Source organism: Tiliqua scincoides, chromosome 7, assembly GCF_035046505.1.
Source record: "Tiliqua scincoides isolate rTilSci1 chromosome 7, rTilSci1.hap2, whole genome shotgun sequence".
Taxonomy (NCBI): domain Eukaryota; kingdom Metazoa; phylum Chordata; class Lepidosauria; order Squamata; family Scincidae; genus Tiliqua; species Tiliqua scincoides.
Genome location: NC_089827.1, coordinates 75177438 through 75200581, shown reverse-complemented (window position 1 = coordinate 75200581; position 23144 = coordinate 75177438). Strand labels below are relative to the sequence as shown.

The 23144-nt window shown below is 44.7% G+C and overlaps 1 protein-coding gene across 1 annotated transcript in view; it reads right to left on the bottom strand.

The window, feature by feature from the left end:
- TSPAN8 (tetraspanin 8) overlaps positions 1–22837 on the bottom strand; it is a 37173-nt gene extending 14336 nt beyond the window's left edge. The window contains exons 1-2 of the mRNA XM_066634509.1: positions 22760–22837; positions 704–796 (exon numbers count right to left, since the gene is read on the bottom strand). Of these exons, the coding sequence (XP_066490606.1) occupies positions 704–796; positions 22760–22837 (171 nt within the window). The remainder of the gene's footprint in view (positions 1–703; positions 797–22759) is intronic.
- Between the last annotated feature and the right edge of the window lie 307 nt (positions 22838–23144).

Sequence of the window (23144 nt, the reverse complement as noted above, 5' to 3'; positions counted from 1 at the left end):
CCCCCCCAATTTGGTGAAAACCCATTGAAGATCCAAGAGTCAGGGCAGGAGTCCTTAAATAAATACAAAGTGTTGCACGCAATCATCACCATCACGTTACCAAATTATTCACCAAATATGGAGACGTATTTCTAACAATTATTCTCCTGTAAAATACAAGATTGCCTGATTAATCCATGGCAACGAACATGCTGAAGCAGATTATGTGCATGCTAAGTTGTTGGGTTGTGGTGTACCCAGTTCCCAGGGCTGGATCTAAGTGGCCAACAGCCACATTGGCAGTAATCAGTGTTGCATTTCAGTTCCCAAACCAAGCCACTTCAGTCGTGGTCTAGAAATATTTAGAAATCTTGACATTGGTTCCAATATAGAGCTATATGCCCACTTTGGGAAGATGGCTACCTCCGGATAGGTGACTGATAGCACTAATCATCTGTTGGGTGGCTTACTCCTGCTAACCCTTTGTCAACACGCAGCCCAAATCAGGTCTCATCTATACCAAATTTCTGGGATCCAAATACTTTGGTCACATTGATCTAATTAAGGTGGCTTCAATCCAAAGGACTTTGTTTTATCAGGGTTGTGGATTTCACTCCTTGAGTTTCACCCTGCCCGCACGAAATTTCATAACAAATGCAACAAGATTGCTTCAGTCTCCTCCAACTCAGTTCTGGCTCACACAGCAACACTTTTCAACACTTACCCAAAACAAGAAGTTGAAGATGAACATGGAGTACTTCATACAGCTGCTCACGCCTGCCATTTTTTCAATCCCGACAAGAGCAAAACCCGAGGACTGGAAGCCAAATATCTCACAAGAGTCTCCTCGAACTACGGTACTTCTGTTGCAGACTCTCAGAAACTCCGCCTACCACTTCCTTCACTGTGATAACAGAAAAGGAAGTTCTTAAGGAAATGACTGAAAATTACACATATCCAGTAGATAATTAACCACAACATTTTAAAGAGTACTACCTGGGGATATCTCCAGCTCTGGCCATGAATAGTTTTTTCAGTGTTCGGAACCACACACTTTACAGCTAGTAGAGTCCTTCTTGTCCAACACCCTGAAAGTAAACAGAGATCCAGAGACTAGGAGAAGGTTTGAAAATCATCAGGCACAACTTCAAAGGCTTGCTAGATGAAGACCAATAACAGTGTGAGCAAAATAGGCAACAATTTGGATTTTTTTCACCCCATTTCTTTCGGTCGGCTTGCCATACTTCATAGCCAGACAGTTTGTTTGCATAATAGGATATACATTTCTGCCAAGGAAGCGAAAAAACAACAACAGCTCCAGTGTCTGTTTTAGAGCTCACTCTGACACCTGCTCTCTAAACTACCTCTCTCAACTTTAGACTACCTTTCTCCTTTTAGTGGGACAGTGTTACATAAGGGGTAAAGCTGCTGCTGATGTTTGCAAAGTACATCTCCCATGTTCAGATCCCTCATTTTACGGTTTCAGACCAGTGCAATAGAAATTGCACTTTTGGGGGTTCTCTACACCCACAGAGCCCAATCCCCCCATTGGTGCAGCTGCACCAAAAACTTCAGACAAGACAGACAATATAAATCCCCTTGCACTTCTATAAGCCTCCTGCGCTGCAATGGGTCTCCTCAGACCAGCACTAGCAATTTCATTAGCACAAGTCCAAGGAGATCAAGGGGGCAGGGAGACAGCAGGAAAGGGGGATAGGATTAAGTGTCAACCCTGCTGGATCCACCCCTTCCCACAGCCTCCCTGCCCCAATACACACCACACCCTGTTTTGCCTCCAGTTTCACCTCTCCCGTCTCTCCCGCTGACTTACCTGCTCAGGTGGATGGTGCAAGAGCCGACAACGTATGTGGGAAGGCTCTGGCCTTCTTGCCAGCATCCCAGCAGCATGCTATTCAGCGCGCTGCTGGAAAGCACTTCATGGCAGTTGCGTAGTTAGAGGGTGTGAGCACTAAGTTTTGCAGGGAGCCTCACTGTGGCATGCAAGCTGCCTCTCCCCTTCAAAGTCATTCTGGGCAGTAAAGCAAAACTGAAGCCTTTGCCTCCATTCTGCTCCCACTGTCAGGAATAATTCTGAAGGGGAGGGGCCACTTGCACACCACAGTGAGGCTCCCTGCAAAACTTAGTGCTTTGCACCCCTTCTAGCTGCGCCACTACTTCGTGGTACTTCTTCAGCAGTAGCTTACAGCCAAACACAATTCACTGCCAGCCAGCCCCGAGAAGATTTGGCCATAAGAAAATGAATAACGGGTTGGCAACCTTCAGTCTTGAAAGACTATGGTATAAGCATACAGCACCCAGTATTCCCAAGCGGTCTCCCATCCAAGTGCTAACCAGGCCTGACCCTGCTTAGCTTCCAAGATCGGGCACGTGCAGGGTAACAAATCTTCTAACAAGAAAATGAATAGGTATAGGACTTGTTCCAGAAAGGAAGCCAGGTAAGGACAGCAGCTATTACCATGTTTTTGGTTCATTTATTTGAACCAAATTCAATTAAAAGGTTGACAAAAAGTGTTTTAAAGTGAAATTCAAAGGCAATTCCAGGGTTTCTTTCAAGAAGAAAGATCTGCAAACTTTCAATGGAAACCAAATTAGCTTCTGCAAGACAAGCAAAATTTGCCCAGGGGCAAGGGGGAGGACAAGATTCTGCACATCCCTCTTGAACACAACCCAAAAATATATTGCATTGAAATTCAAGTGCAATTGCAATGGATGATAGTTCAGCTTTTCTGTATCCTTACATTTTGCCAGATAAATCAAGGTTGATGCATATGCAGGGTAGGCATCACTTATCCGGAATTTTGAAATCCAAAGTATTCAAAACACAGCAACATTTTTTGCGCACATGACAAGTGGAAAATTCCATACCTGAACTCATGTGATGGGTCACACAAAAATTTAAAATGTTGTATAAAATTACCTTCAGGCTATGTATACAAGGGGTCTATGAAATTTAAATGAATGCTGTGTTTAGACTTCAGCCCCCTCGCCAAGGTCTCTCATTAGTTATCTGCAAGTATTCCAAAGTATAGAAAAATCCAATATCCAAAATGTTTCTGGTCTGAAATACTTTGAATAAAGGATACCCAACCTGTATCAATATACCTTTCACTTTGATGCATGTTTTTAATGGGATCCAGACATCACCAAGCATTAGAAGACACAATATTATGGAGTCAACATAAAAACTGATGAAAATATAGCTCCAAGGGAAACATTCTGTAGCTGACCCAATCCAGACAACAGACACAGCTAATATCCAGAAAGCTGCATTTCCCAGTAAAGCAGGAGAATCCAGCTACATACCTCAACATTTATGGTGAAGGTAATGTTTCATATGGGGAAAAAGTCGAGCAATATGGTTTACAATGAAAATTGGAAGTATCATTCATTACCAGAACATGTACAAATCCTAAAAAGCAAGCTTTCGATTTAAGTGTAGAAATAATGGCTAGGACTGGCAGAAGATTAAAAAAATTAAAGACTGTGCCACGTTGAAAAATCTGATCCATAATTACCAGACTTGTGGCACAATCCTCTACATGTCTACTCAGAAGCAAGTCTCATTGGGTTCAGTGGGGCTTACTCCTTGGAGAGTGTGTGTGTAAATATAGGACGGCAGCCTTAATTAAACAAATGCTCAAGAATCAGTAACAGCCGACTTTGACATAATGAAAAATGGATGAAATTCAAGATTATAGACAGCAAGCCCAAGCTGGATTTAAGCAATCGCGTTTACCCTTGCAAAAGATGCTCTCTCATTTTGGGGTTTGTTTGCATTTTGTTTGCTTACAATAAACTTGTGCTGAATGTTAAATGGGGGGGGGGAGGTACACACAGTCTAATCAAACCCCATGTATATTGAGCACCATCACAATGCAGGCAGGACAGGCAATGAAATATATTAGGGAACAGGAGGACTGAAATCCAACCTTCCCCAGTTCAGCCATCCACACTTCATTTGCAAGCCAGGTCCAAATCACTCTGAATTTCGATGCTGCTGTCGTGGTGACTGCCAAGATGCAGAAGCATAGCTAGAGGGGTTGCAGAGCACTACGTTTTGCAAGGAGCCTCCCCGAGGCATGTAAGCAGCCTCTCCCCTTGGAGCCATTCCAGATGTGTGGGAGCAAAACAGAGGTGTACGCTTCCATTTTGCTCCGCCCCCCCACCTGGAATGGCTCCAAAAGAGAGGGGGAGAGGTCACTTGCTCTCTCTCTCTCTCTCTCTCTCTCTCTCACAGGGAGGCTCCCTGCTAACCATTAACCTGAACCCAACCTTGCTGTGTAAGAGACAAAGGCTATCACTCCTCGCAACACACACAAGTTCCATTCCTGGGCCAGTTTCAATTGGATACCATTCCACCACCACCCCATTTGCTTTCCCATTCTATTGTGCAGCCTTATTGTATGCAGCTATCATTTCATAACCCAGAGCCTTTTTCACAAGCAGTCACAGCACAGCAAGTCCTCACCTAAAGTTGTTACATTCAACATTGCTTTAAAGTTGGTCAGTGGCTCTCAGCCTTCCGACCTCTACAACCTCTCTGGCTGCACTTTGTAGAGCTACCACAGGGCATAGCTAAGGGATCTGGTACACTGGGGCAAAAACATTTTAACAACCCCCCCCATGGGTCCAGATGCCCAGAGCACCCCTCAGGAGCATCCAGGAGGTAGTCTGAGGAACAGGGAGGCATGTCTGGGCCTCAGAAGACCTGCCGAGGCTCGGGAAGGCTGCACATGAACCAGAAGTCACCTCCGACGCTCCCAAGGTGTGGTACCCAGGGCAATTGACCCCTGGGTCCCCTTAGCTATGCCACTGGGCTACCAGAAGCTGCTTCCAGGTCATGCCAGGTCCACATTCAACATCCTTCAGAATGCCTTGCCTCTGGGCATTCTGGGGTACAACAATACTTTGTGGCACAATAGGAAAATGCTTAGTAAGCCCCACCACTTGAGTTATTGAGCCCAGCTACAGTAAATTTGGATTTGTTAGAAGTTAGGTTCTTGGAAACTGCAACTTTAAGCAAACTATCAACAACTTTGAGGACTTGCTGTACACGGTGCGTATGGAATCAAACTGAAAAGCACACGGAAGACATGAGCGGAGGGCGTCAAATCTTTGACTGGACCTCTGTACCGCGTCTACCCCACCCTTCTCCTAGAATACAGAAAGAAAGCAAACCTGTGGTTCTCACTCGGAAGACTGAAAAGAGAACTGGTTTGTCAAGGTGACTAAGAGACCAAGCTATAAATCTGCAAGTTCCCACTTCCTGGTTTCTGCTAGGAATCCAGTAGGTGACCTTCCCCCATTTCTGCCCAGCCTGCAGGTGTACACATTTGATCCCTGTTGCGTGTATGCAATGCTGGGCAGAAATGGCTTAAGCAAGCCACTCTGTCTTGGCCTCAGTTCTGCTCCTACAGTGTGCCAATACCCATGCACACCTCACAAGCTTGTTCTATACCAGGGCTTCCCAAACCCCTACTAGGGAATTGGGAGCACTGCAAATATATGGGGGGGGGGGAAGCAATGTGATTCCCAGGATTGTGCTTCTGCTAGGGATGGGAAGGTTTCTTTTACTCTCCAGCCTCCAGTGCCGGAGACCCCGGCAGCCCTCTGCAGGGCTTCCTGTGCCCCAAACATGTTAATAGGGAAAAAGGGCACTTCCAGTTTGTGTTGTGAAACTGAAAGGGCCCTATTTTAAACATGTTTGGATGCACAAGAAGCCCTGTGGAGGGCTCCCAGGAGCCCTAGGACTCCGGCACTCAGGCTGGTGAGTAAAAAACACCTCCCATCCCATGCAGTAGCGTGATCCCATGGATCGTGTTGCTGGTTCCCCCCCCCTTAAAGGGACAGAGAAAAGTGCTTCCCTGGCTGGTGGGTCATGACTCACCAGTTTGCAAACCACTGTGGAAGCACTTTGAACACTCAGAAGCACCATACAAGTATTAAGCATTATTAATTTTTAGAAAGAATTTCATAATAGACTAATTTGGAAATTTATAACCTGCAAATAAGGCCAAGACCCCCCCCCCAGGGCAAGCTGATAACATTACAAGAGATGCCTAAAGCTATATCCCAGAGTTAGTCGTGTTGACTACAAGAACTTGACTACACCATAGCTGCCTGATCACAGTTTCAAAAAGAAAGGGATCCTGAATTGCCGTGCGTCACTCCATGGACTAGACACCTTCCAAACCACCACATTTGTTTATGTTTCTATATTCTGTTCTGGAATAAGAGGCAATGCTTTAACAAAAGCTCATCCCAGTGGCATAGCTAGAGGGGGTGCAAAGCACTAGGTTTTGCAGGGAGCCTCCCTGCAGCATGCAAGGGGCCCCTCCCCCCTCAGAGCCATTCCAGGCTGTGAGAGCAAAACAGAGTTGTTCCCCACATGAAGGCAAAAAAGCCCAAGAGGCAAACTTCAGATTACTATAAATCTGTAATATATTGAATTTTATTCAACTGGCACCCCAGTCCTACCCAAATTTCCAGAGCTGATGCAGCCACGCAAAGAGAGTGCGTATTGATCCTTTGGTGGGGGGAAGAGGCAGTCACAGAGGCCACCTCAAGGTAAAGGAATGTTTGTTCCCTTACCTTGGGGTTGCATTGTGGTTACACCAACACCAAAAAGTTGGTTAGGTTTGGGTTGTGAGTTTTATGCAACAATATAATTTCAATCATGTTTACATTGCTGTTTTATGGACCCTATTTTGTACTGTGTATTTATCGTGATTGTTAAGTAAGATTGTCAAGTAAGTGTAAAGTCATGCACATTGGGGCAAAAAATCAAAACTTCACATATAAGCAGATAGTTTCTGAGCTGTCTGTGACAGATCAGGAGAGAGATCTTGGGGTGGTGGTGGACAGGTCGATGAAAGTGTCGACCCAATGTGCAGCGGCAGTAAAGAAGGCCAATTCTATGCTTGGGATCATTAGAAAAGGTATTGAGAACAAAACGGCTAATATTATAATGCCGTTGTACAAATCGATGGTAAGGCCACACCTGGAGTATTGTATCCAGTTCTGGTCACCACATCTCAAAAAGGACATAGTGGAAATGGAAAAGGTGCAAAAGAGAGCGACTAAGATGATTACTGGGCCGGAGCACCTTCCTTATGAGGAAAGGCTATGGCGTTTGGGCCTCTTCAGCCTAGAAAGGAGACGCCTGAGGGGGGACATGATTCAGACATACAAAATTATGCATGGGAAGGATAAAGTGGATAGAGAGATGCTCTTTACCCGCTCGCATAACACCAGAACCAGGGGACATCCACTAAAATTGAGTGTTGGGAGAGTTAGAACAGACAAAAGAAAATATTTCTTTACTCAGCGTGTGGTCGGTCTGTGGCACTCCTTGCCACAGGATGTGGTGATGGCATCTGGCCTGGATGCCTTTAAAAGGGGATTGGACAAGTTTCTGGAGAAAAAATCCATTACGGGTTACAAGCCATGATGTGTATGTGCAAACTCCTGATTTTAGAAATGGGCTATGCCAGATGCAAGGGAGGGCACCAGGATGAGGTCTCTTGTTATCTGGTGTGCTCCCTGGGGCATTTGGTGGGCTGCTGTGAGATACAGGAAGCTGGACTAGATGGGCCTATGGCCTGATCCAGTGGGGCTGTTCTTATGTTAGGTGCCTTGATAGCCTACTGAACAAAAGCAGGAAATAAATTCTTGAAATGGTTATGTAGCCCGTTTTGTTTTTGTTTTTTTAATCACATGCAAGGAGGATGCAAAACGATATGAAACCACAACAGGGTTAGGGAAGCTTTAGTAGTTTGTCCTGCTATGACTCCTATTCCAATTGGACCTCCTCTTCCTCTCACCACCCCCTACCCCGACACACACATATTGTTCAGGAGGAATGTCCATCAGCATTGTTGGCAATATTTCATTGCAAAAAAATTTGTCTTCAGTGATCACCTGCTGACGGCTCCATGGTGGTGGACATGAATCATATTCCCCACGTACAGGGTTGGTCTCCATAGGCAAATACTGACCATGCAGAGGCCAGGACTACACATGCATAAGGATGAAGGTAGTATGGTACTGTTGATCAAGCAACCAGCTGGATGACCCTAGAGGACAATGTGTTCCCCGATGTGAAATTAGCTAATGTTCAGTCCAGGTTGCAAGTTGACCTTTTATTTCATTAAGGTTTCAGTTAAAAAATGAGAGCCAAGTGCCAAAAGGCAGTCTGTTACTAGTGTCTCTGGCTCACTTCATCCAGATTACACTTTATATTCCAGTTCTCGTCGTCATGGACATCCTACGCACCCTTCCCCCACATATGGTGATACGCTAGACCAGGGGTGTCCAAAGTTTTTGGCAGGAGGGCCACATCATCTCTCTGACACTGTGTAGGGGGCTGGGGGGAAAAAGAATTTACATTTGAAATTTGAATAAATTTACATAAGTTTACATAAATTAATATATTAAAGTTGAACTTGTATGAATGAATGAAGGTCTTGCAATAGCTCAAGGCCTATAAAAGGCCTTGTACAAAGCAAGGCTGGCCTTTCCTTTGCTGCCACTGCTGCGTCACAGATGTGAAAGAGCAAGCAGTGAAGGGAGCTCTCATCCCACAGCTCACGCGAGAGGTCAAACAGTTGCCTTCATGCTGAGAGCAGTTGTGTTGGGCCAGTACAGGTTCCAACAAATCTCCGGAGGGCCAGAGGCTCATTGGAGACTGGGGGCTCCCTGAGGGCTGCACTGAGAAGTCTTGAGGGCCACATGTGGCCCCAGGGGCGGGGTTTGGGCACCCCTGCGCTAGACAAAGAAAAGTTTCTAAATTTCAAGCACAGGTCAGGTTCTACAACAAGTCAAAGCAACAGGAAACCCATTTGATGCTTCAAAACCTTTTGAGGTAGATTCACAAAACCACAAGGTTTCAGCCAAGCGTCGCTTCTCTTACCACTCTCCTAGTATCATATAGGAAGTGGACATCTAGGGCTTTTCCTATGTGTAAGGACAAAAGGTCAATATGTCTGTTGCCGCTTGACCTGGGTGTTTGGAGGCTGAGTTTCCAGGTGTCTGCTCAGAGTCAGGCCTGGCCTGGATTCTTGACCATCAATGCCATCTCAGTGGTCCTCCACACGTCCTTATACACAGACTTGGAATTTCCCAAGAGGGCTTGCCGCATTACCCTTTATCCCATGACAGCAGAGCACCATTAGGCCCACCCAGACAGGGAGGAACCCACATAGAGGAAGTCTGGAAATGGCCCTGAGCGTAATCTTGAATCTGATTACTTGAGTGTAATCAGGTGCCTGAGTTACAGACGTAATCTACATGTTCGACAGCAAAGAACAGTCTTCCACCCATATGACTCACATTCTTTGTTTAATACAAGCACAGTCAGTCACTAGATACACATGTGAGGCAGCATACAGGAGCTTACAGGCAAGAGAGCTTTCATTTTGCCTCTCCCATGATACCGGAATAGGAGCCAAGTTAGAGGCGACTTTCCCCACCTCATTGGCTCTGGCAAGCTACCTTTTTCTCCTCCTATTGGACCCAACCTGGATTAGAGCCATGGGGATGCAGGTCTTTAAAACCTACTTTTGCCGTTGTCCTGCATGAGCTAGTTGCCCTGAACTCCATTCTGTTTTGGATTGGGTTTTTTGCATCTCAGGCTGTAACCTGGAAATAATTTGGGATCTCTCTCAGCCTGACCTACCTCACAGGGTTGTTGCGAGGGCAAAAGGAGGGAAGGAACATGTACATCACCCTGATGTCCTTGGAGGAACAGTATTAAAGTGTGGGAAATAAATCTAATGTTTTTAGATGTGATAGTAGAAATTAAGAAGCAGATAAGAGATTTTATTTTAGAGGTTAGTTTAGTGGTAAGAAGAGTTTATAAGTAAAAATTTGAAGCCTTTTTTGACTGGATTGATATGGAAAATGATATATAATATGTTATAAGAGATATTGAAGGGGTAATACCATTGTAATTGGAGACATTCTTTTTAGAGGTGATATTAGATTTTATTTTAGAGACTAGTTTAGTGGTAAGAAGAGTGTATAAGTAAAAATCTCAAGTTTTTTTATGATGGGATAGATTAGAGGAAAAATATGGATCGTTTAGTTAAATTATTAACCAGTAGGTTAATGAATGATAATTTTTGTATCGATCCATAATTCCGTTTGGATTAATGTTTGTTGTAATCGATGGCCACCATCCTTGTGTGTAATCTATGTAGTCCTAGCCCTAAGTCTATCCAATTTTCCTTACCTGTATCTGTAATAAATAAATAAAGCATTGTATTAAAAAAAAGAAAATAAATCTAATGCAAGATGTGAATATGTATACAATACATCGATCAAGGCATATTAATACCCGAGTTTCCTACTCTCCAAATCTGAGGGAAGGAGGCATAATAGTACCCCGTACTATGAATTGTGACACTTGAAATTGGTTCAGTTGGTAGAACCCTGGGCAATCAGCATATAAAGGTACAATGGGGGTGAGGAAAGAACCGTGTGGGTCACCCTGAGCTTGTTGGACACATGGTGGAGTAAATGTGCAATGTGAATATAAATACTCTTAAATTTGATTAAAATAATACCATAAAGATCCATTATAGTTTAAGAATATTGACTGTGGCATGTGCAAATGGCGCCATTTTTTCTGGCGAATCCTTTAAAACAAGAGAGACTGAAACCAAAGATGACGGAAAAGCCACAAACCAAAAAAAGACAATTTATCATATTGTTTAATTTTTTTAGAATTCCTGCTTCTCATGTTAAGACTGTTACATTCATCTGGAAGAATGAGCAGATTAGCTGCCGTCACCAAAGAGACAGGGCCACATTTATTTATTATCATGCCTTAATTTTCAGCAATAGACAAAACCACAATGGGAGCACATGTCCCAAATCAAAGCATAGACTTTCGGCACAGTCAGTAGTATAAAGTCTGCCCCTCCTTCTGCAACCCGTAGCTTGCTACCAAGGAACACAGTTCAATTTTATTATCAGCAGGGAAAGAAGAACAATGGAAAAATAAGTAATGAGAACAAAATATGCAACCATGCTTATGTTGCTATATACATCCCTGGGACACAAAAGCAGAAAGCTGCTGCAAGGGTATAGCACGGATGAAGTGAAGATGTCCTTTGTCAAGTACTCCTAACATTTTCAAAAACCCTCTACAGCAGTGATTTTCAACTAGTGTGCAACAAACAGCACATTGGTGTGCTGTGAAAGGTCTGCAGGTGTGCCGTGGGTAGGTAGGAGTGAGGGGGAACAGTACATGCAGTGGCATCACTAGGGTTTGTGCCACCTGGTGAGGGAGGCCAGCGTGTCGCCCCCTATGACGGATGTCCTCCCATGCAGTGGGCAGGGCAATGCGCTGGACAGTGGGTATGGCGATATACCATCGCCCTGCTGGTTTTTTGGCTATAAAGTTTCATAGACTAGAGATCTTTCAATGGGGTTTGTTTCATTGCATTCCGCATGGAATTACACATTGATAGATATACAACATGATGGTATTACTTGAAAATGCCAAGATGTTAGAAATTTTGGTCTTAAGGCCTGTTCCCTCAAAAGGTCAGGGTGCCCAGTCCTGGATACTGAACAACATAACCGAGGGAATAGTCACAAACCACCTTAGCACCAATTTGATTTTTTTACTATATGCTAACGATGCATAATAAATCATGTATTTTTATTTATTTCTTTAAAGCCTTTTTATCTTGCCCTCCCTTCTCCACAGAGGCCACTTCGAACAGTCAAAATGACAATGTAAATTCAAACAAGAGCAGTGTCAACACAAGATTAGTTTACACAGTAACAGTTTCAGAGAGCACAGCAATAAAAGCTCCTTAAAAGGAAGAAGCTAGGCTAAGCAGGCCAAGAAAGCTAAGAGCAACATACAATGCAACTCTATCTCGTAGGCAAGGAAAAGCCCTTTCCTGCAATGCATCCAGTTCCCCAGGGGAAGGGCCTGGAAACCAGACCATAAAAAACTGCCAGATCCTTGGAAGAGCTGCTTCTGCAGGTTGACAACTTTATCATCAGGCACACACCAAGTGAATCTGCAACTCCTGTTCCACCCTCTCTCTGGAAGAAAGAGCACAGCATCGGCTATCATCGACCATATAGTGGCCTTTTTCTGATTCTCAAACTGTGCCCCGCTTTGGGAGCCAGTCGTGGCAGTAGAGTTGCATATAAATAAAACACCCTAGATCAGCCATTTTCAACCATTGTGCCATAGCACACTGGCGTGCCATGGGACTTTGGGGGAGAATCATTTGTTAGTAGGACCACTGGAGGATGTGAGCCCCTGCTGTCAGGGCAGTGTGCCTCGTCAATTTTAGTGCCTTGTCAGTGTACCATAAGATGAAAAAGGTTGAAAAAAATCGCTGCCCTAGATGAAAACTTGAACAGGACTACCATGCTCTGAACACTGTTCTGTCTTCATGGAGGAAGACAGCGACAGAGCGTTGTGAAGTCACATCAAGAAACAGTAAACATTCCCCATGAGAAAAATCCATTTACCAACCTGATTCAGAAAACAATTAACCTGTTACTGCCTGGCCCATAGGTGTGCACCTTGGGTCCCTGTTGCATATATGCAACGTTGAGCAGAAATGGCTGAAAGCCAAAGTCACTGGATTCAAAGTTGGCTTGGTTGCACTGAAGTAACTGAAACCAAACTCTGTTTCATGCATTGGAGAAACTGAAAAATCTTATAAGTACTGTGAAGAGCTGGCCCGTGTGCTCTTGTGCCAATGCGGACAGGAGCATCACAAAGTTTGGATGTGACAATGGACAGGTTTATGGTCTGTGTCAGTGTCATGGTATGTGTGCCGCAAAAGGCACATTCAATTGTACGGTGAAGAATGGAATACGTGTAGGGCTACCAGTGTCATGAATGAGTGAACTGGGTCCAGATCACCAGACACCCACATTTCTCCAACTTAACTGGCTATTGAGTTTCAGATATGCTCATGTGTGAAGCTGATTTAGATACCCTTAAAAAAAGCTTTACCAATGATGCCATCAAATATATATATATATACCTGCAAACTGCTTTGAAGCCACTGATTGTGCATGGGGGAGAGAGAGGGAGAGAGAGAGAACACAAGTCACAAGTTGAAGTTATTCACATAATGGAGAGAAAATTTGCCATTCAAAATAAACTTGTATAAATGACATGTTCCCCACACACGTATTTTGTTTAGTCAGTGATTGATTATTTAGTTTGTACCGTCTCCATATTTATGACAAAAAAATAGCATTGCCAAATATAACTGTTGATTAGGTATGTGAAACAACAAATAAAAGTAATCCCGAGTCAGCTGGAAAAATGTCTGTTTTCCACTTAACTAAACTATTGTGGCGAGAGTAGAAAGTCAAGGCACTCGATGGAAAACTTTTATCACTACAAAAAATCTCTCACACATATACTGGGCCTTCTACAGCCCACACTTATTCCCAGAACATCTGAAAAGCAAGCTAATTGGAACTGGAAAGTGCTAGTCATCGGGGATTAAATGAGTTGGGAAACCAGTGATGGATCTACTGGAGAGAACAGGAATAAAGGATTATAAGTCACCCCAAAAGGCAGCACAGAGAAGAATTTTAAAGGGAAAGGGGATCATGAAGAAAACACTGCAGGGAAAGTATGGTCAAGTGAAATGACTCAAGACAAGCACTGACCATAACCGAGCAAGGGCAAATACAAATTTTTACATTAGCAAGTATTCAGGACTTCAGTTCCAGGGCTGAAGTTCAGGTTGCTCTGAATGCCTGGACGATGATCAGTTATAATTAAGAAACTGTCTCTGAGCATATACAGAGTGCCTTCAAGCCAAGCTTCAAATACCTGAGATTTGGAAGCAGGCATTCAAGATCCAAAGACATGGCTTGCAGGCAAGCTCTAGAAATAACCAAATATAATCACAATTATGGCCCATTCACAAATGCTACATTTATAGTCAAGTGTGTATGGAGGGCATGCAGGTTAAGATCTGGTGTGTACACACTTTGCTCACAACCAAGCACATGCTGAAGCTGTTAAGTCCTGGTCTTGGGATTGCACCCCTATGTATGGAGCAAACCACTGTTTGCTCATTAACAAACCACATTTTTACAGATGTGCCTCCAATGAGTGGTTACAAAATCTCAAAGGAGAAGCAGCACATACAGTCTTCTCTGTTTACATACTGATTCATAAATTAACACACACACACACAAAATCAGTGTTTCCTGATCTCACATACACTTTTTTTAAATCAAAAAGAGGAAAAATATTTATCACCTTTACAAACTTTAAGGAAGTAGCCTTTGGTTTGACAGCTCTGCAGACAACTACAAGCCAAGAGAACAAGCATTCCATTTATCTCAGAACAAAAACACCACATAGAAGCAGAAATACAGACATGGTCACTTTGTCAAGAGGGCAACGCAGGCACCTTTCTTCATGCATCAGTGCTGCAAACCACAATCGGAAGACCATTTCCTCAGTGGTCTCACTTCCACATAGAGGAGTAAGTAATAAATAGTTCACATGGTCACTATCCCACAAGCAGTCTACAATAAAACTCTCTTACTTTTCACAGCACTGATGACGAAGGCTCAAAAGCAGCTCTACAAGAGGAATAGAGACTCACAAGCCTATCCCAAAAGCTTTTGAAGGAAGGCAACTTCAGAAGGTGTCCTTGTTGCACCTGTGGAACACCTGGCTTCCTCAAGCTCTTAAAGGGACAAAAGCCCCTGTCCTTCTTGGTGTATTCTCTACTCTGAGAGTCTACCTGGCAGGTTGAAAGGTTCAATAGCAGAGGTGTCATGGAATGGAGCTCCGAACGCCACAGTTGATATGTCAGGAAGGCTGTGAGAGCAGATGGGCCTTTATTGAGAATTCTCCTTCAGTGGTTCTGTTTGCTGCACAGTACTTCTTAGCTGACCCACAGTACTCCTAAGATACAGTAGATGGCAGAAGAAAACACCAGAAAAATAAACAGAACAGGTGTTTGGAATGGCCAGGACCCCATTAAACAAAGAGAGGAGAAGCTGTCTGAGCTCTGAGTCTGACCTCTCTGGTGCACAATGGAGCAACTTCATCACCTTCTCAATTGTCTGGTGTCTGCTTCAGTGGATTAGTTAATCTCAGTCAGAAAGTTGTTTTAGGCTTTTATCTCCCTATCTGTTGAAGTTCATTATCCCCAGCCACATTTTTATCTTAAAATGACATCAGATAACAACAATTAATCTTTCCTGGGGCTTATGTAATGTATTTTTTTGTTAATTCTCACCCATCTTTCAATTTGCAGACAAATGCTTGTATTGTTTCTCAAAAACAATACCTCAGAGTTAAAGGATACAACCAAGAAGCCGCCGTATATGTGACTCACTCTCAGAGTCACATCCAGGAGCGCAAACACACCACAGATCTGACAGTCCAAAAACCTAATGAGATAGGCAGGTCTCCAGACGCTGTAAGACTATCAGCAGGGAGTGGGGCCAGATAGGTCTCCATGAGCAGGGAGTTCCACAGGCTCAGAACAGCTCTGGAATAAGGCTGCAATCCTATCCAGACTTACCTGGGAGTAAACTCCATTGACTATAATGGGACTTACTTCTGAGTAGACACGCATAGGCTTGGCCACTAAGTCCGCTCCCATATTCCTGCCAGCCACAAGACAGATGGGGGATCCCAATAGTTCTTAGTGAATGGGCAGTCTGGAAGAAGAGGATATCTGAAGAACCCTGGTCATAAGTCACATAGAACTTTAAAGGTCATAATAACCAGTAGTTTGAATTGGGCCCAGGAGTGAACCAGGAGCCAGGGTGCTCGTATAAATGGAAAGTCACTTTCTCCAGAAACTGGACTAATATATTCAGGCCACATGAAGTGTTGCATGAAGTTTTGCAGCCAGTGTGATTTTCCCAGTATTATGTTGCAGTCATATAAATCATTGCACTTGATTGCATTTTCTCTTCCAGGAGTTCTTAAAGCACAGGCGCCCTCTCGGGTCTGGTTTTTTTTTTTCAGTTATGAGAAACTAGGTAAGGAAAAGATTACTAGCAAACTGCCCATTATCATGCTGAGCTGTGTGGAGAGGTGGATGAATCTGGATTAAGAGGTGTTGGCAAGAGGTGCATGGAAATCCCATCCCCAGAGTCCTTGTCAGTGAAGGCTGGGATACTGCCAGGAGGTCAGGAGTGGAAGGCTCTAAGCCGACCCCTTGCCATGTGGTTAGAGACATGCATGAGCATGACACAGTTCTCCTCCTAGTGCACCTTCAAAGTTTTTTTTAAATGTGAGGGGAGGGTTTTGCCCTGGTTTAAACTAGTATTTAGATTGTGTACTACTGGGAGGTTCAGATGAAGACCCCCTCCCTCAAGTAGTTAAAAGAACTGGTAAAGGACTAACGCACATTCTTATTTAGTAAGTGACCTGAAGTGGTCTGAAGGAAGCAGTGGTATCACTAAGAGGGTGCAAACTGCACCGGGTGGATGACGCCACTACTGGCAAAAACTGTAAAATCTTGTGGTTGTTTTTTAATAAAGACATCCTGTTATATATCATTTAATGCAGAATTCCATGCACAATGCATTGAAACAAACCACATTGAAATATCTGCATTCTATCAAAAGTTATGGTTGGCAACCTTCAGTCTTGAAAGACTACAAGCCTACAGCACCCAGTATTCCCAGGCGATCTCCCATCTAAGTACTAACCAGGCCTGACCCTGCTTAGCTTCTGAGATCAGACAAGACTGGGCATGTGCAGGGTAACAGTTGCTATCATATCCAAACAAAAGAAAAGGAGGAGGGAGGAAAACATAGGCTGCAATCCTAACCACACTTTCCTGAGAGTAAGCCCCACTGAACAAAAGCCCTTACTTCTGAGTAGACCTGGTTAGCATTGTGCCCCTAACTACCTTCTGTAACAGAGTGGATTTCTTTAACTAAAAATGGACCAATAAGACTGAATGTTCTGAGAGCCAATGAGGTGCTGTTATGACAGTATGAGTCAGCTCTCATTTCCATGCCTCAGAGCTAATACCAGAATTCTTATTCAGTTGTGTGTCATCAAGTTGGTCACTGGTTTTTTTTGTCGGTCACTGATTTGTTGGGTGACTTGTACTGTTCTATAGGAAAATAAATAATGGGGGTGACACAGTGATGTCCCTGTAGTTAGGTTGTGCATTTGATATTGTAGTTTATTCTGTATGGTCTGCTACAGGAGGAGGTCCATCATGATGCAATGAGCTCTCACACAGGGCGACACAAACCCTAGACACAAAACCTCTGAACAAACGCACCTTCCAAATGGATCCATATCTCCAATTGTGTGGTGGGGGTTGGGCAAGGAACCCCCTGAGAAAGGTTCACTGTGGTCTTATAGTAACTCAGTTGGCTTATCCTCAAAGTTCTCCAATATTTTGCCTTTTTGCCTAATATTCCCTGCTAAACGAGGCAAGAGGCACTTTTTCAAGTAGTGCTCCTCTCCTCCTCTCCTCAAGCGGAGAGTAACTGTCTACCCCAGTACAATGTCTTTTCTAGTGGCTGTTTGCTGGTGTTCCTTCTGCATCTTTTTTAATAATAATAATAATAATAATAATAATAATAATAATACAGGTATTTATATACCGCCTTTCTTGGTCCTCAGATTTCTCCTTAGACTTTATTCAAGGCGGTTTTCATGGGCAGGCAATTTAAATGCCCGTAGGGATTTTTACAATTTGAAAGAAGGTTTCTATCTTTCAAGAAACCACAACATTCAAGATGTTTCTTTCATGATCTGGCCACACATTCTGGCCTCCATCCTCCCATGCTCAGAGCAGATGGAATAGCTCAGCTCAGCTTGTCAGCTGCTTCAAGGTCACACGGTACCGGTGGCCTCGAACTGGCGACCTTCGGATGTTATCTTCAGGCAAATGGAGGCTCAACCCTCTAGACCAGACCTCCTGCCCTAGAGGAGGTTTTTAGATTGTGAGCCTTTTTGGTACAGGGAGTGATTTAGTTATTTGATTTTGGGTGCAGTCCTAACCAACTTTCCAGCACTCACCTAGCCGCAATGCAGCCCCAAGGTAAGGTAACAAACATGCCCTTACCTTGAGGAGGCCTCACCGACTGCCTCCCCACTGCAGGATGCAGTGCATACCACATTAGCACAGCTATACCAGTGCTGGAAAGTTGGTTAGGATTGCACCCTTTGTCTGTAACCCACTTTGAGAACTTTGTGTTGAAAAGCAGTATATAAATACTTGCTTAATATTAAGCAAGTACTTAATATTTGCTTTGATTTTCACCTGAAACTCTACCTCCTCATCCCAGGTTGGGCCATGTTTGAAAAGTTGGTGCTGACCCTGCGTGTTTGTATGAGTTAATTTCTAGACACCAATCTGTTTGAAAGCCATGCCTTTCGATACGCAGGGGCATTGCCTTCCTTGCCATGACTTTGAAAGATCCCTCTTGCCTGTTACACAAGCACAACACAGCCCTCATGAGAACATCAAGAAAAGAAATGAGCTGGGTTTGCAATAGGAAGAAAGGTGAAATCTAAAGAAAGGGCCAAGTAAACAGGGAAAGGCCACCCAGCTGAGGGCGTCTCTTTGTTCCTTTTATGTACACGGGTCATGTTTGGGCAAAGTGTCATGTTAGCTGGGTGACCTCACAGGCTTCCCATAAAATCACAGCTTGCTATTACAGTAGCTGCAGCTGACCCACGTTCATGTCTAAAATTAGAAGGGAAAAAAAGGGAAATTGCACTCGATGGGGCTGTAAGAGGATTATATTGGGTCTGCCTCTGCTAAGAGGTAAGGAGAACGGTTCAAGGTGTGTCTCCTGCACTTCTACCATTGTCTTTAGTAAATCAAGCGAAAACAGCTGCTGCTCTCATTTACCCAGCTCTTGTTATATTATGTACTCCATCTCCTTCCCTGGCTCTCTTCCTAACTCAGGATGAGTTAGGACAGCCCTGTTCTCCTTGGGGCCGCTTCACGTTTTACAGGGCCAACACGGTGGTTATGTACGAACCAGTGAGGTCACTGAAACGTGAGTTTCCTGGCTCAGATATGCTAACCTGGGGGGGACGGGACCAGACAAAATGTTCACTTCAAGCACTAGGCATTGTGACTGGATAATGCTTTTGGCCAGACAATAATTCAACTCCTCCCCTCCCCTCCATCCCAGCTCCTCCGCATCCCCTCCCACCCACTTACCTGGCTGCTGGCTCAAATGGAGTAGTAACAATGGCATTTGCTCTCCCTCCCCCTTTCAGCACCTGGTGCACTTCAGTGCAGCAAGACAGGTAGCAGAGCAGGGAGAGGGATAGGCTTCCCACCTGTATGCAGGTGGACAAAAAAGCATAGGAGAGTCAGAGGAGGCCTGTGGAGGTATAGGAGGATTGGACATTCATGGGAGGAGGTTGGGAAAAGGATTGGACCCTGTCATACTCTGTACGAACATCATCAAGGGAATGGCTGCGTCTGATCTGGCTTCTAATTGGGTTCAGAATTAACACAAGTAGGGGGGCCAGTTTTGAGCCCAGTTATGACCTTAACCGGGGGGGGGGGGGAGGCTTCGGTATTTGCAGCATCAAACATGCCCTGGGAATATGAGTTTATGTGCATTCAGTGCCCATGCATCTGGGGGTCTCAACCCAATGAAGCTCCCTTTTTCGGACCACCACATGTCCCTTCTCTTTTTCTGTTCTGTCCTCTTGAGACTGGAAAGGCACCTGAAGAGCTGTCAGCCAGTCTGTCCTGCCTGGATTGCAGTTTGTCTGCAACACCAGTGGCATAGCTAGAGGGGGTGCAAATAACTAAGTTTTGCAAGGAACCACACCGCAGCATGCAAGGGGCCCCTTCCCCTCCCCTTCGGAGCCATTCCAGGTAAACACCTCTGTTTTGCTCCCCCCCAATGGCTCCAAAGAGGAGGGGCCCCTTGCAAGCTGCAATGAGGCTTCCTGCAAAACTTAGGGCTTTTGATCCCCTCTAGCTATAACACTGTGCAACACCAGTGGTGGGTATCTATTTTCTTTGCTAACTCTGCATGAAGGGTATTGGCCATAGGATCATAGTTGGAAGAGGCCTGAAGGTCATTGAACTGAGGCTCCTTCTGCAAAACTGAACCTTCCACCCAACAGCTTCCCATGAATGAGCTCCCACAAACTACTCTATAGTGCAGTCTCTGGAACTACCATCCAAAACTAAGTGAACTGCTAAATGGTGCCTCCAGGGTGCCAGAGAACTCAAGCAAGTGGGTCAGGTCACATATTAATGAACAGCTGCGGCATGTCAAGCTAGCATGAAGTTCTTCAACATATACTTTCCACCACGCCACTTTTGGTCAGGCTCAACAAGGTCAAATCTGCAAGCAGGCAGTTGGAAGGGCCAGAGGCAGATAGTCCCAGATAGTCATGGATGAGTGCCCAGATACGCCAAGCACTCAGTATGGGATAGGGGCAGATAATGTAGTCCAAAGGAAGAAAGACGTCAAATCCCATGGGCAGCAGGTCAGAGGCAGAATGCAGTCCATTTCCAGAAGGCAGCAATCTAAGGCTATTCAGGGGCTCTAGGGCAGAAGCCACCAAACCCCAGCCCACAAGCTGGATCCACCGCAGCCAACATTTGTTGCCCTGGATCTCCACACAGATTTGTGCCAGTCAGTTGCTTCTACTAGGAAGTTGGGGCACAGAGCCTCCTGGGATGAAAGGCTTGCAGTGGGAGCAGATTGCAGTGCAAGTCTGAGTGAAGATTGGGGGCGACAAATGTTGGCTACATTGCAAGGCTTCACGAGTGCCACGCTGCACCCGGACAGGGAATCTTGGAGCACAGCAGTCTGTGCTTTGGAGACCACTGCTCTAGGACTACAATCCTCTACACATTTACCATGGAGTAAGTGCCACTAAAATAAATGGGGCATACTCCTGTGTAGACATGCCTAGGATTGTGCTGTTCAGCACCTCTTTTGTTTGACAAACTGCTCATATTGAGGAACCAAACCTGAAGTATCAGTTCTATAAAGGAGCCAAACTCCTTTTGGTTCCCTCATTTCACCTGGTTTGCCTGGGCTGATCAATTGCAGTACCTCTTGCTGGCCATTATCTCGGTGGCGCTGCAGAGTAACAATGATCTCCCTTTCTCTGAGAGTTGATACTGTGCACTACTGCCACATTTTCTGGTTCAAGCCTCCTGAACATTAATACCAAGTCTCTCTGCATGACTGATATAAGGCCCAAGCCGAATTTGCATTGTTGGAAAGTCACCAGCTGAGCAAATGTAACACAAATGGTTGGTTGGCAACCTTCAGTCTCGAAAGACTATGGTATAAGCCTACAGCATCCGGTATTCCCAGGCGGTCTCCCATCCAAGTACTAACCAGGCCTGACCCTGCTTAGCTTCCGAGATCATGGTCTAAGCCTACAGCACCCGGTATTCCCAGGCAGTCTCCCATCCAAGTACTAACCAGGCCTGACCCTGCTTAGCTTCCGAGATCAGACGAGATCGGGCATAAGAGTTGGAAAAATTTAGTAATTTAATTAGTGGAAGGCTTGCTAATTTTATTTTCATTTGAAAGCATCTCAGTTATGTTTGGAAAGAACATAGAAAGAGGCCAAATGAATATAGGAAAAAAGTACTTTTAAGCTTCCAAAGGGACATTAAGTAGTAGACATTAAAGAACAAAAAGGTCTGAAATGACTTGATAGTGTCTTTTCAAGTGAACATATGTGGGATTTATGTGTTCACAGACGCCCTACAGGTGCACCTGTCTGGTACCCAACCATATCACAAAGCGAGAACTTGTGGTTTTCTTCTCCTAGAAATGTTTACTATAAAACAAGCTGAGCGAGTTTTGCCTCTTTGTGATGAAAGTGGTTAATAATGTCAAGCACACAAAATACTCACTGCAATTATTTTCTCTCCAGAGCAAAATGTTTTATTCTTACCACTGGTATTTTTGTGGCAACCACCGTCAGTGCTGCCAGGAACCATAAAGGATCCAGCATACCATATCAATCTCTCTCTCTGCTTCGGGGCAGATGTGGACTAGCAGTGTTTGGGAAAATGTTCCTGACCTACTGGAAGACAGATCAGAAGAACTCTTGGGTAGTTCTGGTTGGAGGAGTCCTAAGGAGCTGGGAGGCACTTGCTTTACCTCTGGCTGAAAGAATTAGGGGAGCCGTTGATTCAAAACAAGGAACAGGTTTATTGAAAGAAAAAAGGGGAAGACCGACAAGCAGTGAAACTTGTGTCCTGAGATCAGAGGCCAAGTACAAAACAAAACAAAACTGGTTTCTGCCTAAAATCCTCTTGCACTGTCCCCAACTAGTCAGCCCCTTTGGGGGGGGAGGAGGAAAAAGGTCTCCTAAGCTCTGATAGGCTTGTTTAAACCCCTAAATTTGCACACCCCAAGTCTCAACCCAAGGGTTGATTTGGACCAGCGACCAGGGGAGAACTAAACCAAACATAGTAGTGTAGCTAGAGGGGGGGCAAAATGGTTAACCCCTGCTAATTGGGTAAGAGGCACTTTTTCAAGTGGGTGCTCCTTTTTTTAGCAGGGGAAGAGTAACTGGCCCACCTCACCCCAGCAGTGTCTGTTCTAGTGGCTGTCTGCTGGTATTCATTTGCATCTTGTTAGATTGTGAGCCCTTTTGGGACAGGGAGCCATTTAGTTATTTGATTTTTCTCTGTAAACCACTTTGTGAACTTTTAGTTGAAAAGCGGTATATAAATACTGTTAATGTTAATAAGTACTGCACGTGCCTCAAAGTGCTGTGTTAAGTGGCCCCTCAACTCACCTTTGGAGCCCGATTCAGGACAGCTGCAGCAATACTTAGGTCTTGCTGAGCCAAATGGCATCTCTTGCACATTGCCATCGCTGCCCAGAATGACTCCAACAGTGAGTGGGAAGGGCTGGAGCCTGCAGTGCTTTTTGCCCCACCTAGCTAACCTACTGACTTGACAGGGGTCCAAGGGTTTGGGCCCAATTCTATCCAGCTTCCCAGTGCTGTTTTCCCCCTTACTTCAGGGCTGCATGGCAGCTGTATCGGGACTGGAAAGTTGAATAGAATTGGGCCCTTTGTTTTCTTTCATGATACCAGACAAACTAGCCCTCTCAGTACTCACCAGATATAAGCCTACCTTGATACACGCAGCCAGACTCTGGGAGAACGATGAAGGTGG